We start from the raw sequence: 20939 nt of genomic DNA, 5'->3' as shown, positions 1-20939 counted from the left end.
CCTTCTTTTGAAGGGGGGTAGAAATGTAACAGTATTAGAGTTCTAAGCATTGTTCTTAATGACGGAAAGATTTCCAGTTTCTCTGGAAATTTATCCTACAGACGAGGCACTTTAGCCATGAGGCTCTGTCTCCAACTCTTAGTTGCTGCATCCTGAACTTTGATGCCTGTATTGTCCCTGAGGAGCTGATGTGTCACAGAAGTTCAGAAATCCACATGCCGTCTTTTCTGAAGCCTGATCACCTATTTCCTTTGAAATCTAAAAGGAACACCTTAATCTGGGCTCTAAAGCAGCCTGAGAGATAATGGAAGGGATTTCAGCCCTGGCATGATACCTTCACAGTAACAGAAGCCAGAAATGCCAGTGGGCAAGGCACATCTGCTCCTTAGAGGCAAGAAATGGCTGCCTCTTCTACTGCGTTCAAGGGAGGCCTTCAAGAGAGCGAACAGCACTACATTCAAGAGTAGCGAACGCTTCCTGGCACAACCATGCCAAGGGCCTGGAACTGTAGACTGCTGCTTGTCACGATGGGAAGGTGCGCTGTTATTTCGCTTGGACACACAACTGTTGGCAGTAAGTGAAGAGCTGTGAGGGAACCCCAAAAACCAGCGGCTAGCTCAGAACTCTGAAGAGTCAGACTACTCCATGTTTAAGCTGGTACCATAAGGGTAAGTACCTATTCTGTATCGAACTGTGTATCACAGTAATGTCCACTTTTCATTGCTGCTGTGATGCAGTAATTCAGCCAGAACGTGATGGATCACTATGCCCAGAAGAGAGCTACTTCATGTCAAGCAGAAATTGAAAAGATGGCATTTTTGAGAACTGATGTTATTCATTCATGCTACATTAGGGAAGTGTTGATCAGGACTCACAGACCTTCTCTGCAATAATATTTGGATTTGGAGCTTCTCTAGACAGCAGAGAAAGAAAGCACTTCCTTTTCCAAACTTCCCAGCTTCCCCTGCTTGTGACAGCCGTTCATCCAAACTGAGCTCTTGCAGGCGCTGTGACATCACAGGTATGGTCATGGCTACATCATTTGAAAACATGCATCCATGTGGCACTATTGGCAGGGGGGTTTGCCCATTTTTCCCCACAGAAATCTCAGGTATATATTGAAAAGTAAATTTCCATTATTATGAATTAATCTTTGTAAGTGAGTGAAGTTGATCATAACCATGAGTTGAGCATAACCACCAGCTGAATTTGAAAGCAATGACATGATTTGGAGCTGTTCTTCCATTTGGCATTCAACACTTGCTGAGTGAGACAAGCGGGTGTGTGTGGGCGGTTGTATCCAGTGTTCCAAACGCTGAAGGCAGGTCCAGCAGCAGGAACATGGGGTGTGTACTTGAGGAAATAACATTATCTCCGTTACAAAAATTTTGCACAACACAGAGACAGTTCTACTTTAACGCGTGGCTCTTTGGATGTGGACTGGTGACAGTGAACTGGTATTAACACCTGAAGATGAGAGAGATAACCCTTCATTCACCTCCTGTACACAAACCTTTTCAAAGAGTAACAAGGAATAAGTAGAAGTTGGAACCAAAGTGAGAAATCAGAGCTCCTAAATTGTTTAGATTTGCCAAGCTGAGAGCACAGCAGGGACAGGTGAGCTGAACTGGCCAAAGGGATATTCCGCACCACAGAACATCATGCCCAGGTATAAACTGTGGGAGTTATCCAAAAGGAGGGTCGACCTGGATTTGGGAACAGGGTCTGGCATCTGTCAGTGAGTAGTAAGCAATTGTATTGTGCATCACTTCTTTGGGGTTTTTTCTTTCTTTTTATTATCATTATAATTATTTATTATTATATTGTACTTTGTTTCAATTATTAAACTGTTCTTATCTCAACCTACGTTTCATTTTCCTCCCCATTCCTCCAGGGTGGCAGTGGGGAGGTGAGTGAGTGGTTGTGGGTGCTTAGAAATGGTCCATCAAGACTCTCTCAGTGCGGACTGGAAGGACAACAGAAGCAGGCTTGGAATCCAATAACCAACCCACTCCCCAAAATGGATGCCTTATTTGTCCCACATTCACTAGAAATGAAGGGACAGGTACAGATTTGTATACTGTGAGGTTTTTTAAGAGAAACTGCTGCAAGTTAAACTGCCAGAGTAAGAGAATGTAGATCAATCACACAGGAGAATAAAAATACTCTATTTCTCAAAAAAAATTATTTACTTTGAAATTAAACAGTGTTTTGCTTTAGGAAGTTGTCCAACCACTGCTTCTCTAGGGAAACTGATTACCAATACTAAACAAATTCAAAGGCTATAGCTCAGTTAGACAGAAAGAAAATTCTATAATTCCAGTCCAAGAAAAAAAAGAAAAAAAAAAAGACTGTTCAATGTGTGAGGGGTGTGCTATTGAGGAGTAGAAATTAGAGAAAGTCAGCCTTGTGATTATGATAGCTGGTTGTTAATGAGACATTCAGCTTATTCTAGTAGTACTACTAGTATCTGTCAGCTTGTGGAATTGCCAACTTCCACAAAAAACCCCAGAAACCTGAAGTTTCTGTGGTAGTTTGTAGAGGAAATAATCCTAGACTGTTCATAACCTGTGTCAGCACCCTGAAAATTCAACATTTTTAATTTCACAGCTAGAATTCATGAAAAAAGTTATTCAGAAAAGTAAAACAGAAATGTCTAAATAGCAGTGGGCTATCAGTTGCTTCAAATGCATTATTGAAATGCAACAGTAAATAAAATTCAGACATGCCAACATGAGCGGTATATATAGTTTTTACACCCAAACATCTCTTGAAATAAATCCAAGATTATTTTCAACACAAAGAAAACATTAAACAATTACAGAGAATAATCAAGATTGGAAAATGCCAGAAGAATGCAAAAAAGCAAAGGATGAGTCAAAAGACACACAGATCTGAAGGAAAAGATACTGATTCTCTAAAAACATGGAAGCTGTCTGTTATTTCATAAAAGGCTTGGGGTATGTCCACACGTGTACACTGGCATGCAGAGGAAGGGAAGAATGATGGAATACTGAGTCTAAATTTAGCCACAATGATTATTGCTGCAGCATACACTTCATTCATGGGCTGAAACAAACCCATAAATCACTCACTGGTCAACTCAATTCTTTAAAAATACAATGACAAATCTTGTACACACACATCTCAGGAGTCGCAGCACAAAGGACTTTTTTTATCCTATTGGTACCCTACATATCATTGTCTTTACAGTCTATGGAAGGGTTGCTAAAGGCAGTTTCTATTCCATTATGTCACAAAATCCCAGAAAAGCCTTAGGTAACACAGACTGATTGGAATGGAAACCTAATTAGGGAAAAAGACTTTGTGTGACTCTTGGCTGAAAGCCTCACCCAATTATTCAGGTAAAGCAGTCGGGTAGTCTCCTTCCTGACAATGACACATACATTTGCAGAACAAAATCAACAAGCTGCTTCCATCCAAGGTCCTGGCTGTGAGAGGAAGGGTTTTTGTGAACCTGGCAGTGTATAAAGGTTGCAGAATGTCTTCATGGTTCAAAATATCTGTTTGAAGGACTCGCTGGTACTCAAACTTGTGAAGTTACTCAAGAAGACTTCACTGAAGTGCCACCTCTCAGTGTCAGCAGGAGAGCTGAGGAATATGCTTGGGTCTGGCTCTTACACTTCTTTGAGAAAGCAGAATTGGACTGTCCGGGACTATATTCACTGAGGGAGTTTTTTCTACCATCATGAATGAGGATAACATTCCTGAGAAAGAATTCTTGTGCCAAGAAAATCTTTGCTCCATTAATCTGGTTTTTTTTCCCCCCAAGGTCAGGAGTTTATTGCTACGATATAACCAGAAGGTTAACTGACAATCTAACCTCTCAGTCCTTAGCTGACTAAATAAAAAACTTGTAAATTTCTCAGGATATGAGACTCCCTGTAAGACACTCAGTTTCCTTACCCACAGAACATCTCTCCAGTGTCCTAGGAGAAAGATATCAAATGGATAAACAATTAGAGGAAGTCCCTTTGTTATAGAACAAGTCTGGTCTTTGCAAGCAGTAGGATCTCACATAGAGATGCCATGTGATATGAATCAAAGGAGAGTCTGGTCTCACTGAAAATTAATGGTAGCTGGAAAAAAGAACAAAAAGACAGGAGGGAAAAGACAACATAAGCCTAAAGTGGAAGATAGGGTAGAAAGAGACGTAGTAAAATGAAGATTTTCATGTGTGGTTGCAGGCTTACCATACAGTCTGGAGCAACCTGGTTGACTTCTTCTCTGATCCAAAACGCTTACGATAAGCTAAGATGAAGGCAATACAGTGTCCTAATGTGCTTAGCATGAATAAAGAAATAAATGCTCTGTGGATACAAAACCCATTTTTTCAAGATGAAGGGACTGAGGTCCATACACCACCCCTCCCAAACGGGCACAGGGATGAGCACTCAAAGAAGCTGAATTTAGTGCCAACAGAAAGCACTGACTATCCTTCTGCAACTTTCCACCACCTTCCACATATATGTCTTTAGCGACAACAGGGTTGCCAATAACAACTAGGCATCCTCCCTTATCTATTCCCAGCTTGGTTATCTGCCAGCCTCCCTCCATATTTCTCAATGGGAAGTGAAAGTCAAGCTGACTCCCTGCTACCCACACTGGTGCACAGATGCAGCACTAGTTTCCCTTTTCCCACCCTGGCTTTTATCTGCGTTGGGTTACAGAAGGGTTGGGTTACAGCAAGATAAACTTCCGAAAAATGCTGGGAAATGAAAGAGATCAAGAAATAGAAACATCAGGAATGAAGACCAAGATTTTTATCAACATTACAGTGTGAAACAGATAAAATAGCAAATGATAACTGGTGGTGACACATGATGGGAGAGAACTTCCCCATGGAGTTTGTATAGGAGCAAACTCAAAGTATGGGAAACAATGCAGATGAAGGTGAAGAGAGATGATGAAAATGCGAGAGGAAAATGGGACAGTGGGGAATGAAAATGTGAAAGTGATACGAAGGGGAAAAAGAGATCAGGTAAAGGGGGAAAATTAAAATAGGATAAACTTTAAATTACAAAATAGGATAGGTAAAGAGCATGAAAGAAAAGAACTAAGAAACAGAAGTTTTAAAAGCAGTAACAAAATAGCAAAATGGTGATTTTTGAGGGAATTAATACATATGGCACACGTTTTATTCTACTGCATCTAAAGGTGCACAGAGGTGACACTCAGTAGTTCTCCATTTGTGACAAGATCGTAATTTCTCAGCAATATCCACGAGAGAAAATAAAGAACAGAAAGTTTTCAAGATGCACACTATCATCTGTTTAAGGGCTGTATCCACAGCAACTAGAGACTAAGAAAAAAATCAGTCACCATGTAACCGCACTCGCCTGAGAAACTAGCAACAAAGCAGTTTCTAACAACATATTCAGACACAGTACCACTGAATATTTAAAGACTAAAATGAGATACTTCAAGTAATGAAGTTGTTGGGTTTATGTTCCAATTCTACCACATATTCAATCTACTTGTCAAAGACATGCTTGTTTTGACAACCCAGCACTCACATACACAGCTCCACTCTTCAAGCTCCCTCCAGACCACAACATTTCAGCTAGAAAAAGACTGGGAAAGGTAAAGCTCAAAAGAGCTGCCAGCAAAGAAATCCTGGGGTGATTGTTCTTTTTCTTTTTTTGTAGAAAGTATCCGAAGTGAATTCTGCTTTGGATAAAAGGGCTCTGTGAACAGCAGGGGGGGAAAAAAATTATTTATATCCCAGTATCTTCAGTATCTTGGAAGAACAGTATAAACAACTTACAAGAAATGCTTTTCACCCAGTTTCTTTCCCTGTTTTAATTTTTTTTTTTTAACTTTTTTTATGTTAGTTTGTCTTGTCACATTCTTCAGAATTTCTTGCAAAGACTTGAAGAATAAGCTTTCTACAAAAAGTATCCATTTAAAAGAGGGGCCTCCTTATGGTCGGAACAGAGTTTGCCAACGTTGCACAGACAATAGAGCACTGTTAAAACCACCGATCTTCTCCTTCTGTAATGCTACCAACACTCTGGGAAACTGAATTGTCTCTTTTCTCAAAGAGATGAACTGAAGAATAAAGGAGTTGAAGGAATGAGCAGAGCACCTTCTCAAGGGGGAACTAGACAAACTCGTTGCACTGTGGCATGGGGAGGAAACTGAAAGTTCACTTCCCTCACCAAACAAAATGGAAAGTGTGAGAGAAAATGCTACTTTGTCTCACTTATGGCACACTATCTAAAGACAACATACTGTGACTTCAGAAATCCACACAACGTTCTCCTAGAATACAGTTCAAAGCCGTGTCTAATATGTAAACTGATATGTACTTCACAGCTTTTATTATTTTCAATTTCACAAAAAAACTGCTTAAAATGCATCTGCATTCTTTATCAGCTTCACTCCCACAGGAAAAATTATCATCTAAATTCCATCTGTAACATGATCTGTTCCACTCCACTGTTTTCAAATTACACATTTCCAAAACCTCTGAAGGTAAAAGAATTGCCCAAGTATAGCAATCCAGAAAATTATTTTCAAATTTTCAAACATTATTTTGAGATTTAGCCTGCTTTCCACTTTTACCACAACACTTCAACATTTGGTAATAATGCTTTTTATGATCTAGTTGATGGCCAGTAAATTCTGTGAGTTTAAAAAAAAACCAACAGGCTGGTCAAAATCTTTCGTGACACACCTTTTCTGAAGAGCCTCTCTGAAACATTCATACATGAATCCCATTGCCTTCTGATCACTGGTTTCAAAGATTATCACTATCAGTTAACTAAATGCTGTGCTCAAGTTAAAGGCTAAACATAAAGGTAACTTGAAAAGTGTTTCAATAACTTGTAAAGGGAAGCATCATACTGATGTTCAGACAGCCTTCTTTCATTTTACTCAAACCCTCCACCTTTTTAAAGAATTCTATTTGAAGTCAAACATGAAAAGACATTTCTCCACTTTCATTGTTCATTGCCCGAGGAAAGGACAAGATAAGAAGAAAATGTTATCAACTGTTCTTTTATAATTTACTGTTCTGAACTTATTTACCACTTTTTGCAATTAAAGATATATTAGAAAGAACATCCTTCATAAATGGAAATGGCTTCTTTCTCCTACCTGAAGAAACCTGGCTGCACTCTTTCCAGCTGCTTGTAGTCCAACACACTCTTACAATTAATTTTCTATTACAACATCACCATTCAAGAATTGAGTAATTTCTAGTTCCATTCTTATGCTAAAACTGATTAATTTTCTTATGGGAATAGAGAAAAGTAGATTAGGAACTTTCTACCTGAGGAACAATTTCATCATACTGAAACAGAAAACAAGGAAAACAGAACGATGTTATCATGGAAACAAATATTCATACTCCAGCTCTGGACAAAGCTTTATGCCATCACACCTCTCATTCTGGCAATGCATTAAGGGTACCACAGTTAACTTGCACGACACTATCTGGAACACAACAAGAACTTGTGTATCAGTACAGAGCTGTGTTTCAGGCAAAGGAAACTCAGTAAAGACCTCAAATTTCTAGGCTGCAAGTAAGTATATGTTCACATAGAGCAATGCAAGGCCCATGCTGTCTGCTAGTAACATATACATCTAAGTAATGTATACATCTAAGATACAGGAAAAGGTGAATTGAGACACCTTCTGCCTTGTTTCAATACCCTACAATGCAAAGTCTGAGAATATCTGCACTTGCTGGTTTGTCTACAACAGAGAAAATAAAAAGGTTCTGCTATTGTGTTAGATAAGGAAATAAACCAAGAGCATTTCACATGGCAAGCAGAAAGTCCCTTGTGGTTTACCTCTGTAAGAAAGGTAGAGAATTTAATTTTTGCCCTTTCCTGAAAGAAATAACCTGTACATCTACAAGCAGAGGAGTTCCATCGACAATTTTCAAACACTCTGAAAATGATGCTAACAATGTAGATACTTAGAAGAGTCAGAAGTATTTTATTTCCCAACTTTACACAATGGTCTTTATTAAAAACTACCAAGAAGCAATCACTCTACCTTTCAGCCTCATTTCTGCTGAAAGAATGTCAGGAGTACTGATATTCCTACAGGATTCTCTGACATTCTGCTTCTATCTTGTGAAGTAGTATTAACATATAAAGCTATATAAACCACTTAAATGGCTGTTAGTAGTACAACAGTGTATGAAAGATTGATGGAGAAAAATAAAAACCCCCACATATTGTTTTTAGGAAACAGGAACCACACAAGATATATGAACCAAAATTGCTTCTTTCTCATAACAATATAATCCTTAAAAATGTATAGCAATACCTGCTGCTGTCTTTGCCGCCTCATTTGGGCAACCTGAGACATCATGATTTGACGATCCAGTAACTCCATTCTCTGCTGCCTCTGGATGTCAACTGTTGCTCCCATTCCCACTCGAACTTCATTTGTTGGTTCCGCAGATGAGAAGACTGGTTCAAGAGTCCAAGAAAATAACTTTGCTACCCATCTGGGTACACAAAGAATTCGATGAACTTTTAATATACTGCTATTGTAGCAAATCCCAGAAATCTAAAACCAAAAATGAAATGTTAAAAATCCTCAAAGCTAAAAAACTTTAATACACCAAATTTACTTTGTATTTGTCTGCAGGTAACAGCTGGTCCTTGTGTTTTTTAAAGTCCTTTTTACTGTATTTACCCAGAGTTCTCAGTCAAGAATCAGAGAACAAACAGGGGATTTCTTCACCTTCAACTTCCCCCTACAGACTATTAGTTTTTTAAATCCATCTAGTGCATTGCCTGTGACCCCTAAAGTTGCTTGGGGTTTTTTTCAGAATTTGAAATTTTCAGAATTTGAGCCCAAACCAAGTGACCCTTTCTTAAACAGCTCAAAATTCAAATAAAAGTTTCATTTCTAGTAACGGAATTGGTCAGGGTATGCTGCATGCTGACCTGAGAAGATTAAGGTTGCTTTTGAGGACACTGAAACGCTGTAAACACTCCTTCTAAAAAACCCGACCCCCTTAAGGCTTTTGTTCCCAGCTTTTAAGTCTTTCCTTCTAGTAAAAATAAAAGCAAATCAGTGGATTTGAAGTTAAATCTAAGAGTACACACAGACTTATTCCAAAAAAAGCCCGATTACCTTCAAGGAGAAAAGAAAAAAAGGGTTAAAATCCAGTTCATTAAAAACTGTGATACTGAAAAAGCCAGTTTTTGTGAGGCTCTTCTTCCACCTATAAGAAAAATACCCATTCTCTGTTTCATGCTTGCCTTGTGGCTTGATTTCACTTCAGATTCAGCAGGAGCAAGAGAAATCCATGTGCCCCATAAATGATCTACAGTCATCCCTCAGCCATAATCTGAAGCCCGTAGTGGTTTATGCCACATTTCAGTATTTGTGACAAGTTATTGTCTGTTATGCCACAAAAATTATGCTGAGACAGCAGAGTGAAATGAACAGGAAGAGATATGAACCTCAAAAAATATGTAAACATACCCCGAAAATGCAACTGTACCTCAATGACAGAAATTTGTATAAACATACTAAATGCACTGTTTCATATATACAGGAGACAGTATAGGAAAATGCAACATTCTTTGGGAGGGAGGATATTTTTCAGATTATTTACAAGGTTATCATTAATTATCCAATATGATGATCAGACTTTTGGCAAAAACACATTCTGGTTTCGGAAACACTGATTTTTATTTTATTCTACTTACATCCAGCCCTGAGAGCAGTCATAAAATGAAACCCTCAAACACAGGCTGCCATTCTAAAGTGAGAGATAAGAGTTTTAAACTACCCTTAAACCCTTCAATCTTTTTGTGTTATGAGAAAGGAGATAAATGTGATGGGATAAGATAGGCCATAATCACATCAGAAGGAAGGTTGCCTATATAGGCAAAGGAAGGTCCTATCTGGATTCCAGGAATGATAGGGAGCTGGAACAGAAGCTTCTTCATGACCTCAGAAATTCTTTCCTTAGCTCTAGTGAAACTGCTCCAGATGGCTGTAAGCTCATGACTGAAACTCTTGCACATCAACTGGAAACTAAGATAAACTATAATCACTGAAGAATAAGAGAAGGAAAATTCATATCACTTCCGCAATTCATCTGCTTTTGGTATTCAGTACTTGAGTTGCCTAGCTAGCAAGAAGGTCCCTCAGAAGCTAAACCACCTGGTCCTGAGAGGGCTATGTAGATAGGTTCCTCACTCAAGAAAACCTAGATTGTACAATAACCATAAAGGTAATTTTTGGGAGCAAGAATTACTGAATCAGGTTGCAAATATTACATATACACCTAATCTGATTATTTCGTAGACACAAAATGCACAAGCAGCACCAGAACCTACAAATTATCTTCCTTCTTTCTACCTGGTTAGTTGGAGGTAGTATTGTTAGGCTATGGAGCCAGGCCCCATTTTTGGTTCCAGAGATTCTGCATTCCTGATTGTACAGGTGTAACTAGGCAGGGAAAGAACTCCCTCTCAGAATACTTTGTCTAACATCATACCAGCATTCCCTCACTTCTTTCAAATGTCCCTCCCAAATCCTGATCTTTGCTCTTATCAACTCTGTTAAGGCCCAAAGTTTTCAAGGCAACCTAAATCTTGAACGAGTTCAAAAAGTCACAAGAAAAAAACAAAGCAAGTGGTGATAGGAAAATCTACATCTCCCTGAACGTATGACAAATCTTGACACGTGTCTGAACATATTAACCACAAACAGAATCACTCTATTATCGACTCAAGATAGAAAATACAGCAAAGAGATAGCAGTAGCATGTCTTTAGTGTCAGTACTTTGGAACTTGTTTATCTCAGAAGGGAAGGTGTATTGTACTGCAAGCTGCATCAGTAAAAGCGTCCTCGTATTTTTCTGAGTAGAGATGGATAGTCACAGAACCACTCAGGTTAGAAAAGACCTTTAGGATCATCAAGCCCTACCATTAACCCAGCACTATCAAGACCACCACTGAACCATGTCCTTAAGTGCTTTAATTACACTACCTTTAAACATCTTCAGGGATGGTGACTCAATCTCTTTCTGCCCTGGACAGCCTGCTCCAGTGCTTGGCAAACCCTTTGGGGAATAATTTTTTCCTAATATTAAATCTTAACCTCCCGTGGCACAACTTAAGGACATTTCCAACTTGTCCTATCTGGGAAAAGAGATTGACCCCCGCCTCATTACAACCTCGTTTTAGGTAACTGTAGAGAGCAGCTCATGCCAGAGCACTTAATCAGAAGAAAAGTCTTTATAAGGCTAAAAGTTTATGGGCACTGCTAAAATGGTGAATGGCACTTAGTATTACATATGAGACTCATATACACAATAGCTCCTACCTGCCTTCATAGATTTACTGAGGTCACTGGAGTAGAATGTCTGGTTTATAGCCAATGCACCAGTTGCAGTGGGCTGTCTTCTCTCTCCTTACTGCTCCTCAACAGCAGACTAGTGTCTTGGCCCCTCCTTGTCCTGTCTTAGAAACTCATTGCATAACCCAAACATGAGGACTTCAGTGCTCACAGAGTAGGAAGTGTAGAAGTCTGACAACATAAAGTTCAAAATAAAATCTAAAATAAAAAGCACCTGGTCAAGGAACAAGACAAAAGTGTGTGGGACTAGTAGAAGAGAAGTGCATCTTGTACACACACTTGCCAAGAAACTTACTGTGAACCTGTTCAGAACAATCATGTGAGACTGCAATTCTTCCCAAGTATAAACATATGGAAGGAGAGCACCAAGAGTACCCTGTTAATCCACCTTGTTACCTCCACATTTTTCAGAATGTCCTTCTCTCCCTCCCTCGATTTACTACTCTAAATATAAAGCTATTAGATGGAAGTATAAGAAACTTTAAAATGCTGTACTCAGTTTTGACAAATTTTCAAGAAGTTTTGCCTACTGAGGAAGAGATACCTATTTGCATATTTCCAATAAACCAGAACGGAGACAATTGTAGTTAAAATAGGTCTTGTGATTCAGTCTGGTTTGGTGTCATACTCTCATCTTAATGTCAAGTCTTTCCAAAGAACTTCCTCTTTAGCTGGTTCCTATGCAGAACTTCATAGATATCATTTAAAACAACACAAGCTTTTAATGTATAAAGCTTTGTTATTGATATTGAGTTAATTTCTAGTGTTTAAAAAAGCAAATCAAAATTGTCTGTTCAGTGAAGATGACCTCATATCCCAAATTCAGCCCTGTACATCAGATTGAAGGGCTACTTCCCCAAACAGAGAAGCTTCTACTGTATTTTAGCCTCTAAAGTCACCACAGAAGGACATTATGGTTATGTTCACATTGTTAGAATGGAGAATTTTTGGCTGGCACTATAAGATGCATCTTAGTTGTTTTCTGTTAGTCACACCATCATAACCTACCACCTCATCCGCCATAACATACCTGGCACAATGCAAGCGGAGAAAATGGGGAGCATGGTGGAAACTGTGTGGCATGCTGCAGAAAAAAGTGTGCTTATATTTTTTCAGTTTCTTAACACCCTGGCTTCACTCTAAGTTTCCTAAAATCCTCCTGCCCCTGTATAAAGCCCAACATCCCCTCCCTTTCCCTCAAATCCTTCCAAAGCTGTACACTTTAAAAAAAAAAAAAAGTAGTTGTAGTTTCACTGTTACATTAGGTAAACCAAACATGGAAGCTCTCCAGTATTTACACGGCAGAGACACATGCTCCACTGCTAGCTGAGACATTTAAAACCACTGTACTTGATTAACACTGAAAAAGGAGATAAAACAGAAGAAAAAGTAGGCAGACTGGTGTAGAAAATTATGTTGAAAATTATTCTGCCTAATAGTTTAAACTTGACAAAAAATACCCAATTACTTTGTTCTGAAAAATTTAAATATATTCATAAATACAATTACATGTGTATTTTCAAGTTGTGTTGCAGCTATAACACAACAGATTATTTTGTTTGGGTTTCCTTTGCAGAAATAGTTACAAATACTATAAACAGCCTTTTGCAATAATTGGCCTGAGAGAAAACTAAGATTATAATGGTTCTAAACTAACTGTCCTAATTTTCATTCCTCGTTGACTGGGCTCATGAATTTCCCAGATACCTTGAAACCTTTCTCTTCAGAGTTCATTGGTCGGGTGCAATCATGATCAGCGCTCAAGCACTATGAATACATAAGCATGATTGTACTGCAATTTCAGCACATACAGCTATTCCTAACTTGTACTTGTGACCTAAGGATAGGTTCCCTTGGGTCTCTGCTAGCATTCTGCAGGTTATCATCATCATGTTGTTAACTAAATCCTCTACATAAAAGATCATGCAGATATTTGTAATTTAAAAGCCTACTTATGAGCTGATTATTTTAAATTGGTTTTGTAGTCAACAGAGAGAAATGGGCACTCTTAATATGTGACTCATCCTAAGGCAGATGTCTCCAAAGTACACACAGCTGAATTACTCTCACAAATTCCCTCTCTGAACAATGGTAACATTGCTGCCAAAAAAAAAAGCAAATCTTGATAGAAGCAATCTGACTATTAATGAACCAGTTGGTACAGTTGACCAAGCAGACAGGATTTTGGACACAGAAATGCTTCCTCAGATCTGAGAAGATTAGAAGTGAAATACAAACTAATAACCAATATCCATTTTTCTACAGGATCTTAGAAGCCATGGATATAAAAGAGAAAGTATCTTATCACATATTATTACTTTCTCCCATCCTTTCTCACTATTTTCTCCTTGCTTCAGAATTGGAAATATCTGCTTCCCCCCCAGTTACAATCTCGCTTTCATACTAACATCCCCTGTATACCAGGCAAGTCAACTACATTTTTTCTCAGATGCTTTAGCTGATGCAGGAATAAGCACTAGCAGCTTAATCAGTTGTCATGTGTTTATATGTGGCCAATTTGACATGAGCAAGGTGTCTAAACTCACGCTCCAAAGAAGATTAAGTCAACAGTCAGCAGAACATAGAGACACTCATCTCAAATTAAGTCATCCACAGTCACTCAGCTGAATACTGAGCATTGTCCACCTGCAGATATCTCGCCTTACTTTTGGGTAGGATTCAGCACATCTGTTAGTGTACATATGGATATCTGCCCCTGTCCTGAAGTTAGCAGACAGACAGACAATGTTTCTTTTTAATTTTCTAATCTTTGTTATTTTATTGTTTCTGCATTTCTCATTTCAGGCTATGTACTTCACAAGTTATGCATTGCTGAGGTTGCAGCTGGAGTACTGTGTTCAGTTCTGCACTCCCTGGTGTAAGAGACATGGACGTGCTGGAGCAAATCCAGTGCAGGGCCACGAAGATGATCAAGGGACTGGAGCATCTTTCACTTGAGGAGGGGCTGAGAGAAGCAGGACTGCTGGGTCTGGAGAAGAGAAGGCTAAGGGGGATTTTATCAAAGTGTATAAATTCCTGAAAGGAAACAATGAAGAAGATGGATCCAGGTTCTGCTCAGTGGTGCCTAGTGACAGGACAGGAGGCGACGGGCACAAACTGAACATTGGGAAACACTTTTTCACTGAGAGGATGATTGAAAACTAATACAGGTTGCCCAGGGAGGTGGTAGTCTCCATCCTTGGAGATACTCAAAAGTCATCTGAACGTGGTCCTAGGGCAAGCCACTCGCGGTGAGGTGACCCTGCCTGAGCAAGGAGGTTGGACCAGATGTTACCCTCAGGGATTCTGTGAACTGTCTCAGTACTTGGTCTTTGGTGGGTAGTTCTATCAGCAAAGGGGAATCACATCAGTTACACAAAAAGTAACGTTTTTATTTAGGAAAGTATTTAAGCACAGGCAAACTTCTTACTAAGTGAGTAGTCTCACCGATAATAGCAATATTTCTGGTATAAACACTGTAACACCAATGTCAAATATTCAGAAATTACCCAGATGTAACATTTAACTATCATTAACCTAAATCACCACTTCTAATCACACAGTTATGAAGAGTTCAAGGAAGATCATGCTTTTACTAAAGACCTACGTAAGACTAAATGCTCTGAATTGCAGATTCTCTACATTTTCCAATATCTGAATACATAAAGCGCAACTTTTCATACAATCTGAGAAAAGTAAACCATAGTGCAGCACAGAAACAATGCAGAAGACTGTTGCATTTGACTTAGGGAAACTGCCAAGGCAAACAGGGCTTTAGAAACTTTTCAATTTCAGTTTCCTAAGGTTTGAACTGAACTCTACATAAATTCAAGGCAGCTCACAGGAGACTTGGTGTGTTTCAAATTTCGAACTTTAGGCAATGCAGGCCATCTTGCAAACAAATGCAAAACTGCACTACATAAGAAGAAAGAGGCTACAAGACTAAAATCACAGAAAGGGCCTGAAATATATCTCTTCCTTATGATTAAATAGTCCTAGCTACATGGTTATCAAGACCCGTGGCATGTGATCTGTCTGATAACAACGTTATTGTAATAAGTGGAGGGAACTGCATTTCCCAGCAGGTCACATGTCTTCTGCTGGTCACTAACCTGAGCTTATTTCTTGAAGTAGACGTGCTCTAGCTATGACTCAGCGAGCCTTGACATGCCTCTCAAATTTCAATCCTACAAGAGTATAGCAAGAAGAGATGCAAGATGGGAACCCAAGAGATTTTAAAGGGTTAAAAAAGAAAGAGAAAATGTATACATCCAGTGAGATGCATTACTATTTTCTAAGGTGTTTTGACTGTCTTAAAGAAAAAAAAATAATAGCAAAACTGTTTTGGACCTTCACTAAACTGAGTGATATACATTACATGGAAGCACTTCTGGAAACAACTGTTGAAAGGATTTCTTGCATCTCTAATATGAAGTTTCCTAATTTTATGCCATAAAAAAACCATAAAGAAACAAATCTAGACTGTGTGGACCAAGTATGGTATACCTCTGGCAAAACAAATCACAAGAAACTAAATTAGTCTCATAAACTATAAGAACATTACAGATTACTGATTACATCAGATTTGTGATGTCTGCTCCTTAAACTCTCTTTCCTACGAATAAGCATCCTGTATTTAAACAGCATGTTTCACACAACAAATCAGCAACTGACATACAAAAGAGCAATAACTGAGAGGTGGTCCAGTTTCACACGGAGATATGCTGATTCAAAACTATAGATCTAGGAAGATTTACCTTATCACAAAGACAGACAAAGTAGACCTTTTGTATTCCAATAACACAACATGGGTTGCAACCTCCACAACTGAGAACAATCCACTACAAATTTGTAGTCAAACTACAAATTGCCTAAAATTCCCTATCACCAGGCATATTACATCAATGCCTACCTGCAGACATAGACTCATACACACATGCAAACACATTTCTGTAATGATGGCATCACTTAAAGACACTGAAAACAAGAACTAAAGGCAGTACAATTCCCAATTGCTCTATACCCTGCCTGGAATTCACAGCAAAATCTTAACAGCAGTAGTATGGATGAACAAAGAGTCTCCAGGGCCACATTCTGCACCTGGAAAGTCAGATTCTGTGTAGTCTAAAAGTGTTCATTACGAGTTAAATATGAGTTGTTAGAATTTAGGTAAACCTAAACCACACAGTGAAGAGAAAGTGGAAAGTGACAACAATTCAGAAATTGTGCTGGTACCATCCATTTTAATTTTCCACATAAGGAGAAGCGCAACAAAACCTAAATCACAGGACAGCATCATAATACACTCATAAGAGTGCGTAAGTGATCTTTATCACTAAAAATTCAGTGAAATGTCTAACAGGCAATGAACTAGTGACTAAACATCTCACCTCTCTGACTTGGTGTCCGTACATTTCCTCAGACTTTTTGTACAAATACATGAAAATTTGAATCCACAAAGATATAGTAACTTAGAAAAATATTCGAGAGCAATAAAAACTATAAAATACAGGTTGTTGGAATGACTTAACATTGATTTGATAATCCGTTTATTTCTGTAATTTTACATATACGTACACTATCAAGTAACTACACTTGTAGTGCTAAAAGACACCTTCACAGTGTTTCATATCCTTCTTCAGATTATTTATTATACTGTGAAATTTTATTTATTTATCAAGTTTCCTCAAAAGATGCCAGATTTTAATTTCTAACAGAGGAGAAAAAGAGACTTTTAATTCACAGACGTGTGGCAGATATGCTGTGCAAAAAAAATGGCTAAAATTCAGGACATGAACTTCTTTCCAAATTGTAGCACTTATTACAAAGTGGTAGACTGCAGCTCTCCACTTGCTGTGGAAAAAATTGAGACTGGAAACACATCATCATTGATGATGACTTAATTCATGCTGACTGAAGCAATATGAAAACTTCAAATTATTTTTTTAGCCTTCCTTTGACACAGAGAAAGTAATTTAATCCTACAGATTTATACCTAAATAAAAAATACTGTTAACCTGCAACTAAAAAAAAAGCTAATTTATAAAAAAGAACACTTAGAAAGTTGCATGATATGGCTGAACAAAACTTCATACTAAAAGGGGATTAAAATAAGAACTGCGTAATATATTATGAAAAAAATATTTGAGCTGTTCTGTATAACCAAGTATATACATACAGCTTCTGTTACCAGGAAAACAGGGAGTTAAAATGCCTTTCCATTTCTTTCCTTTCCTTCCCACTCTAATGAACACCTGTTCAAAAGGAAGGGCTATTAAAAGAGTCAGAAGAGTAACAGGAAGGGTAGTGCGTTTGGAGGAAGTCACAGATCTTTAGGTGGGCACAGAGGCTTGGGCTGATTTCCAGGAGAGATTTCTAGTTTGTTACTTGCACTGCTTTCATCAATATTTATAGTCAGATCAAATTACTGAACAGACTTCACTGTTTACTGCTCTGTCACTCTTGTTGTTAGTTATCTTGCAAACTCACAGCATATTTTGCAACAGTCAGTGCAAATGGTAAGAGATCAAACTACTGAGCTGCAGCAACAATATGTGAAGTGTCCACATGCATTTCATTCTGAGCTCACTGCGAATTCAAATTAGTAGGTTCTAAATAACAAGGCACAATTTGAGTTCTTAAGATTCCATCAACTTAATAATTAGCTTCTTTGTAAGTTACTAACTCTCGCTGTTTGAAAAGGTTACAGTCTTTTGGGCCAAGAAATCAGAGTCTGAGCTCCTAATTTCTAAGTCTGTATAATTTTAAAAGAAGCTTATGAGTATCCAACAATCTGGAAAATTTAGTACAATATGTTTTAGCACTAAGTGCCTTAGTACTAAGAACAGAATCAGAAAGGAAAAACACAGACCACACCTCCCTTATCTGACTGGTGTGAAGAAAGTGATTTTGCACCCTTACTGCTGTTGTCATAGTGAGAAACAGCTATACTACAGATCTCCTAGGAGAACAGCAAAGCATGAAAAATCCTCACAGCAAAGTTATTTAAAGCTGCTTTTTGGAATAAGGTTTGCTGAAATTAAAAAAAAAAAAAAGGGGGGTAAACATTTTTACAATTTCCTCAATAGTCCCATTTATAGTTGTGGAACTAAAGCTGTACCCATGGCAGGTAAATTAATTCTAGACAGTCAGAGAGCAGTGGCACCCTGCAAATATTACCCAGCAATTTCGTTGTCTGTCAGTTTATCACCAGCTAGTCAGTGCCTACACCTTTGAAAGTTAAAAATGAAAACTTTCTACTTACCAACACAATAGGTTACTTAGTAATTTCTGTTCTTTTTGAGTCCCAATATACTGTGCTGATTGCACACATAACAGAGCGTTTTAAGCAACACATGATTTTTAAAACAGTAAGACTTACCAATCCACTTAAGGCTAAAATCCAGATGTAGGAACCAGAGGTTAAGAGCTAGAAGACAAGAGCAGGGATTAAAACTTTAATTCTACAAAGATGTTGTTATCTGAATTACTAAGTTGCAATATTGTATATAGGCTATGCATAGTAATGGAAGATGTCAGACATTTACCTCTATTAAAATTCAGTTTAGCATTAAAAAAAGATATATTCCAAACGCAGCAAAGGGGGAAAAAACACAGGATCCAACAATTGTTGTCCTTCTACAGAACAATACATTTTATTTTCATATAGCTTGCTAAGTATAACAGGATGTCAGTTATAGGCTGCACAGAAAAACAAGTCTGAAAGACAGACTGAAGCAACGGAAATGACTCAGCAGCAACAGGAGAAGAGTTCCAAGCAGGGCAGGCACTGCAAGTGAAGCTCTCGGACATGCAGACACAGAGAGACTAGACAGGAGCATCAAAATAAAAAAGTAAAGTCACATACTTGCTGACATGAAATCACAGAAATAAGCAGGAGTGAATTTTTTTAAAAAAATCCTGATAAGCCAGCAGGGCAGCCCATTGCTTCTAGGAAAGTATGTGACTGATCCCCTGGAGAAGCGTTCAGTTTATTACCAGCTGGAAAAATGGGCTGAAAATTAGACTGATACTGGTTACTGAAATAGTTCTGCATGATGTTGATTGAATCATGAGAACACCTTCCTCCTAGACTTCTGACTACAGAAAGAGAAATAAGGACAGAGTTTCCAAATGAGGAGAAGGCAAATGAGACTTCCCTCAGCCTCTGTGTGATGGCAGCAACTGTTCTGTGAGCAGCAGGGAAAGATCCCTCAAAGATACGGGGGTTAGTAATGGCAGTGATCTGTACTGGTGATGGTGTGTGTATGAAAGCAAAAGGCAAAGGACACAATGGAAAAGAGGTCAGACACTGTCATGGCTTTCCCAAAGACCGGGATAATAGTGGTATTGGTAGGTTCAGAAGAGAAGAAACAAGATTTCTGAAAGATCAAGAGAGTAAGGTGTTGGAGCAGAAACTGAAGGAAACCAAAGGCTAAACAGCAAAGAGGATGAATAAAACATTCATATGGAGCACAAGTCAGTATTCTGAACCTGACCATTCATTCTGAAATACTCTCTACCACACTTCACATAACTACAGTGCTTTCCATTCCTAGTGCCAGAGCTACTTTTGACTCCCCAGAACACATAAAACCAAATCTAATTTCTCATAAGTTTGCACATCTACTGTTTCATAATTCAGGTTGTGACACAAGTGTCCATTCATTCCTAGGCTGCTGGGGATTTTTTTATTGTTTTTTGAACATCTACTGCCTTTCTATACCAAGTATCTATATTTTTCCAGTCATATTTCACAGAATACTATATGATATTGCTGTGCTCTATGTTACACGACTTTAAAGTACCTGTCACGTAGTGATGCAGGTTATGCAAATAATATTAACCTATATAAAAGTGAAATGCAGCCAAACCTTGATTATTTACTAACAGTCTCACCATAGAAAAAATACTGTATTCTAGAGTTTTGTTTGAGCTCTAAAAGACGAGGGAAAAATAAACAAAATCAAGAACATAAGCAAACTAAAAAGGTGAAAGATACATATGCCTTACATCAGGTTCTGTTTTAATCTCTTTTCACCTAGTTCATTTTGCTGACCAAAAAAACCCCATAAATTGAAGAATTGCCTGCTATTTTTTCCCATGTAAGACAACATAAGGACAGATCACTTGCCCACCTTCTCAGCATACCAGTAACACGTTTTTCTGTATTTTAGATGATGGGATAGTTAGTAATTAAAATGTCAAATCATACATGAAGAAGCATCAAAATTCATTGACAAACATACAGAAATACTAACTACTACATTAGCACTTCTTTAAAAGATGAACAAGCAAGTAGACACCATACCTGTAAACCCAGTATGTAGACCAGAGACTTGTTTGTGATAGAAAAGTGGCCTAATACTTGTGTCACCTGCACTCTTGGAATGGAGGAATAAAATGGAACAAACAGTGCAAACACAGGACCCAGGCTGCAAAGAGAAAGATACAATTGTAAGAATGATACTAGCAACAGTAGTGCCAAACAATCACATTAATTCTAAGTACATAACAATCAAAATGTAATACCACCTTGCAAACAAAGGTCTTCCTTGGGAATCAACAATTAGAT

The 20939-nt window shown here is 38.2% G+C and overlaps 1 protein-coding gene across 1 annotated transcript in view; it reads right to left on the bottom strand.

Annotated features, from left to right (window-relative positions):
- UBAC2 (UBA domain containing 2) overlaps positions 1 to 20939 on the bottom strand; it is a 93105-nt gene that overhangs the window by 9180 nt on the left and 62986 nt on the right. Inside the window, exons 5-7 of the mRNA XM_027880360.1 lie at positions 20676 to 20799; positions 18747 to 18794; positions 8305 to 8550 (exon numbers count right to left, since the gene is read on the bottom strand). Of these exons, the coding sequence (XP_027736161.1) occupies positions 8305 to 8550; positions 18747 to 18794; positions 20676 to 20799 (418 nt within the window). The remainder of the gene's footprint in view (positions 1 to 8304; positions 8551 to 18746; positions 18795 to 20675; positions 20800 to 20939) is intronic.

The sequence above is a fragment of the Empidonax traillii genome, unplaced genomic scaffold (assembly GCF_003031625.1).
Source record: "Empidonax traillii isolate 1590-97213 ecotype Southwest subspecies unplaced genomic scaffold, ASM303162v1 scaffold68:size1967880, whole genome shotgun sequence".
Lineage (NCBI taxonomy): Eukaryota > Metazoa > Chordata > Aves > Passeriformes > Tyrannidae > Empidonax > Empidonax traillii.
This window is presented reverse-complemented; position numbering and strand designations above follow the sequence as displayed.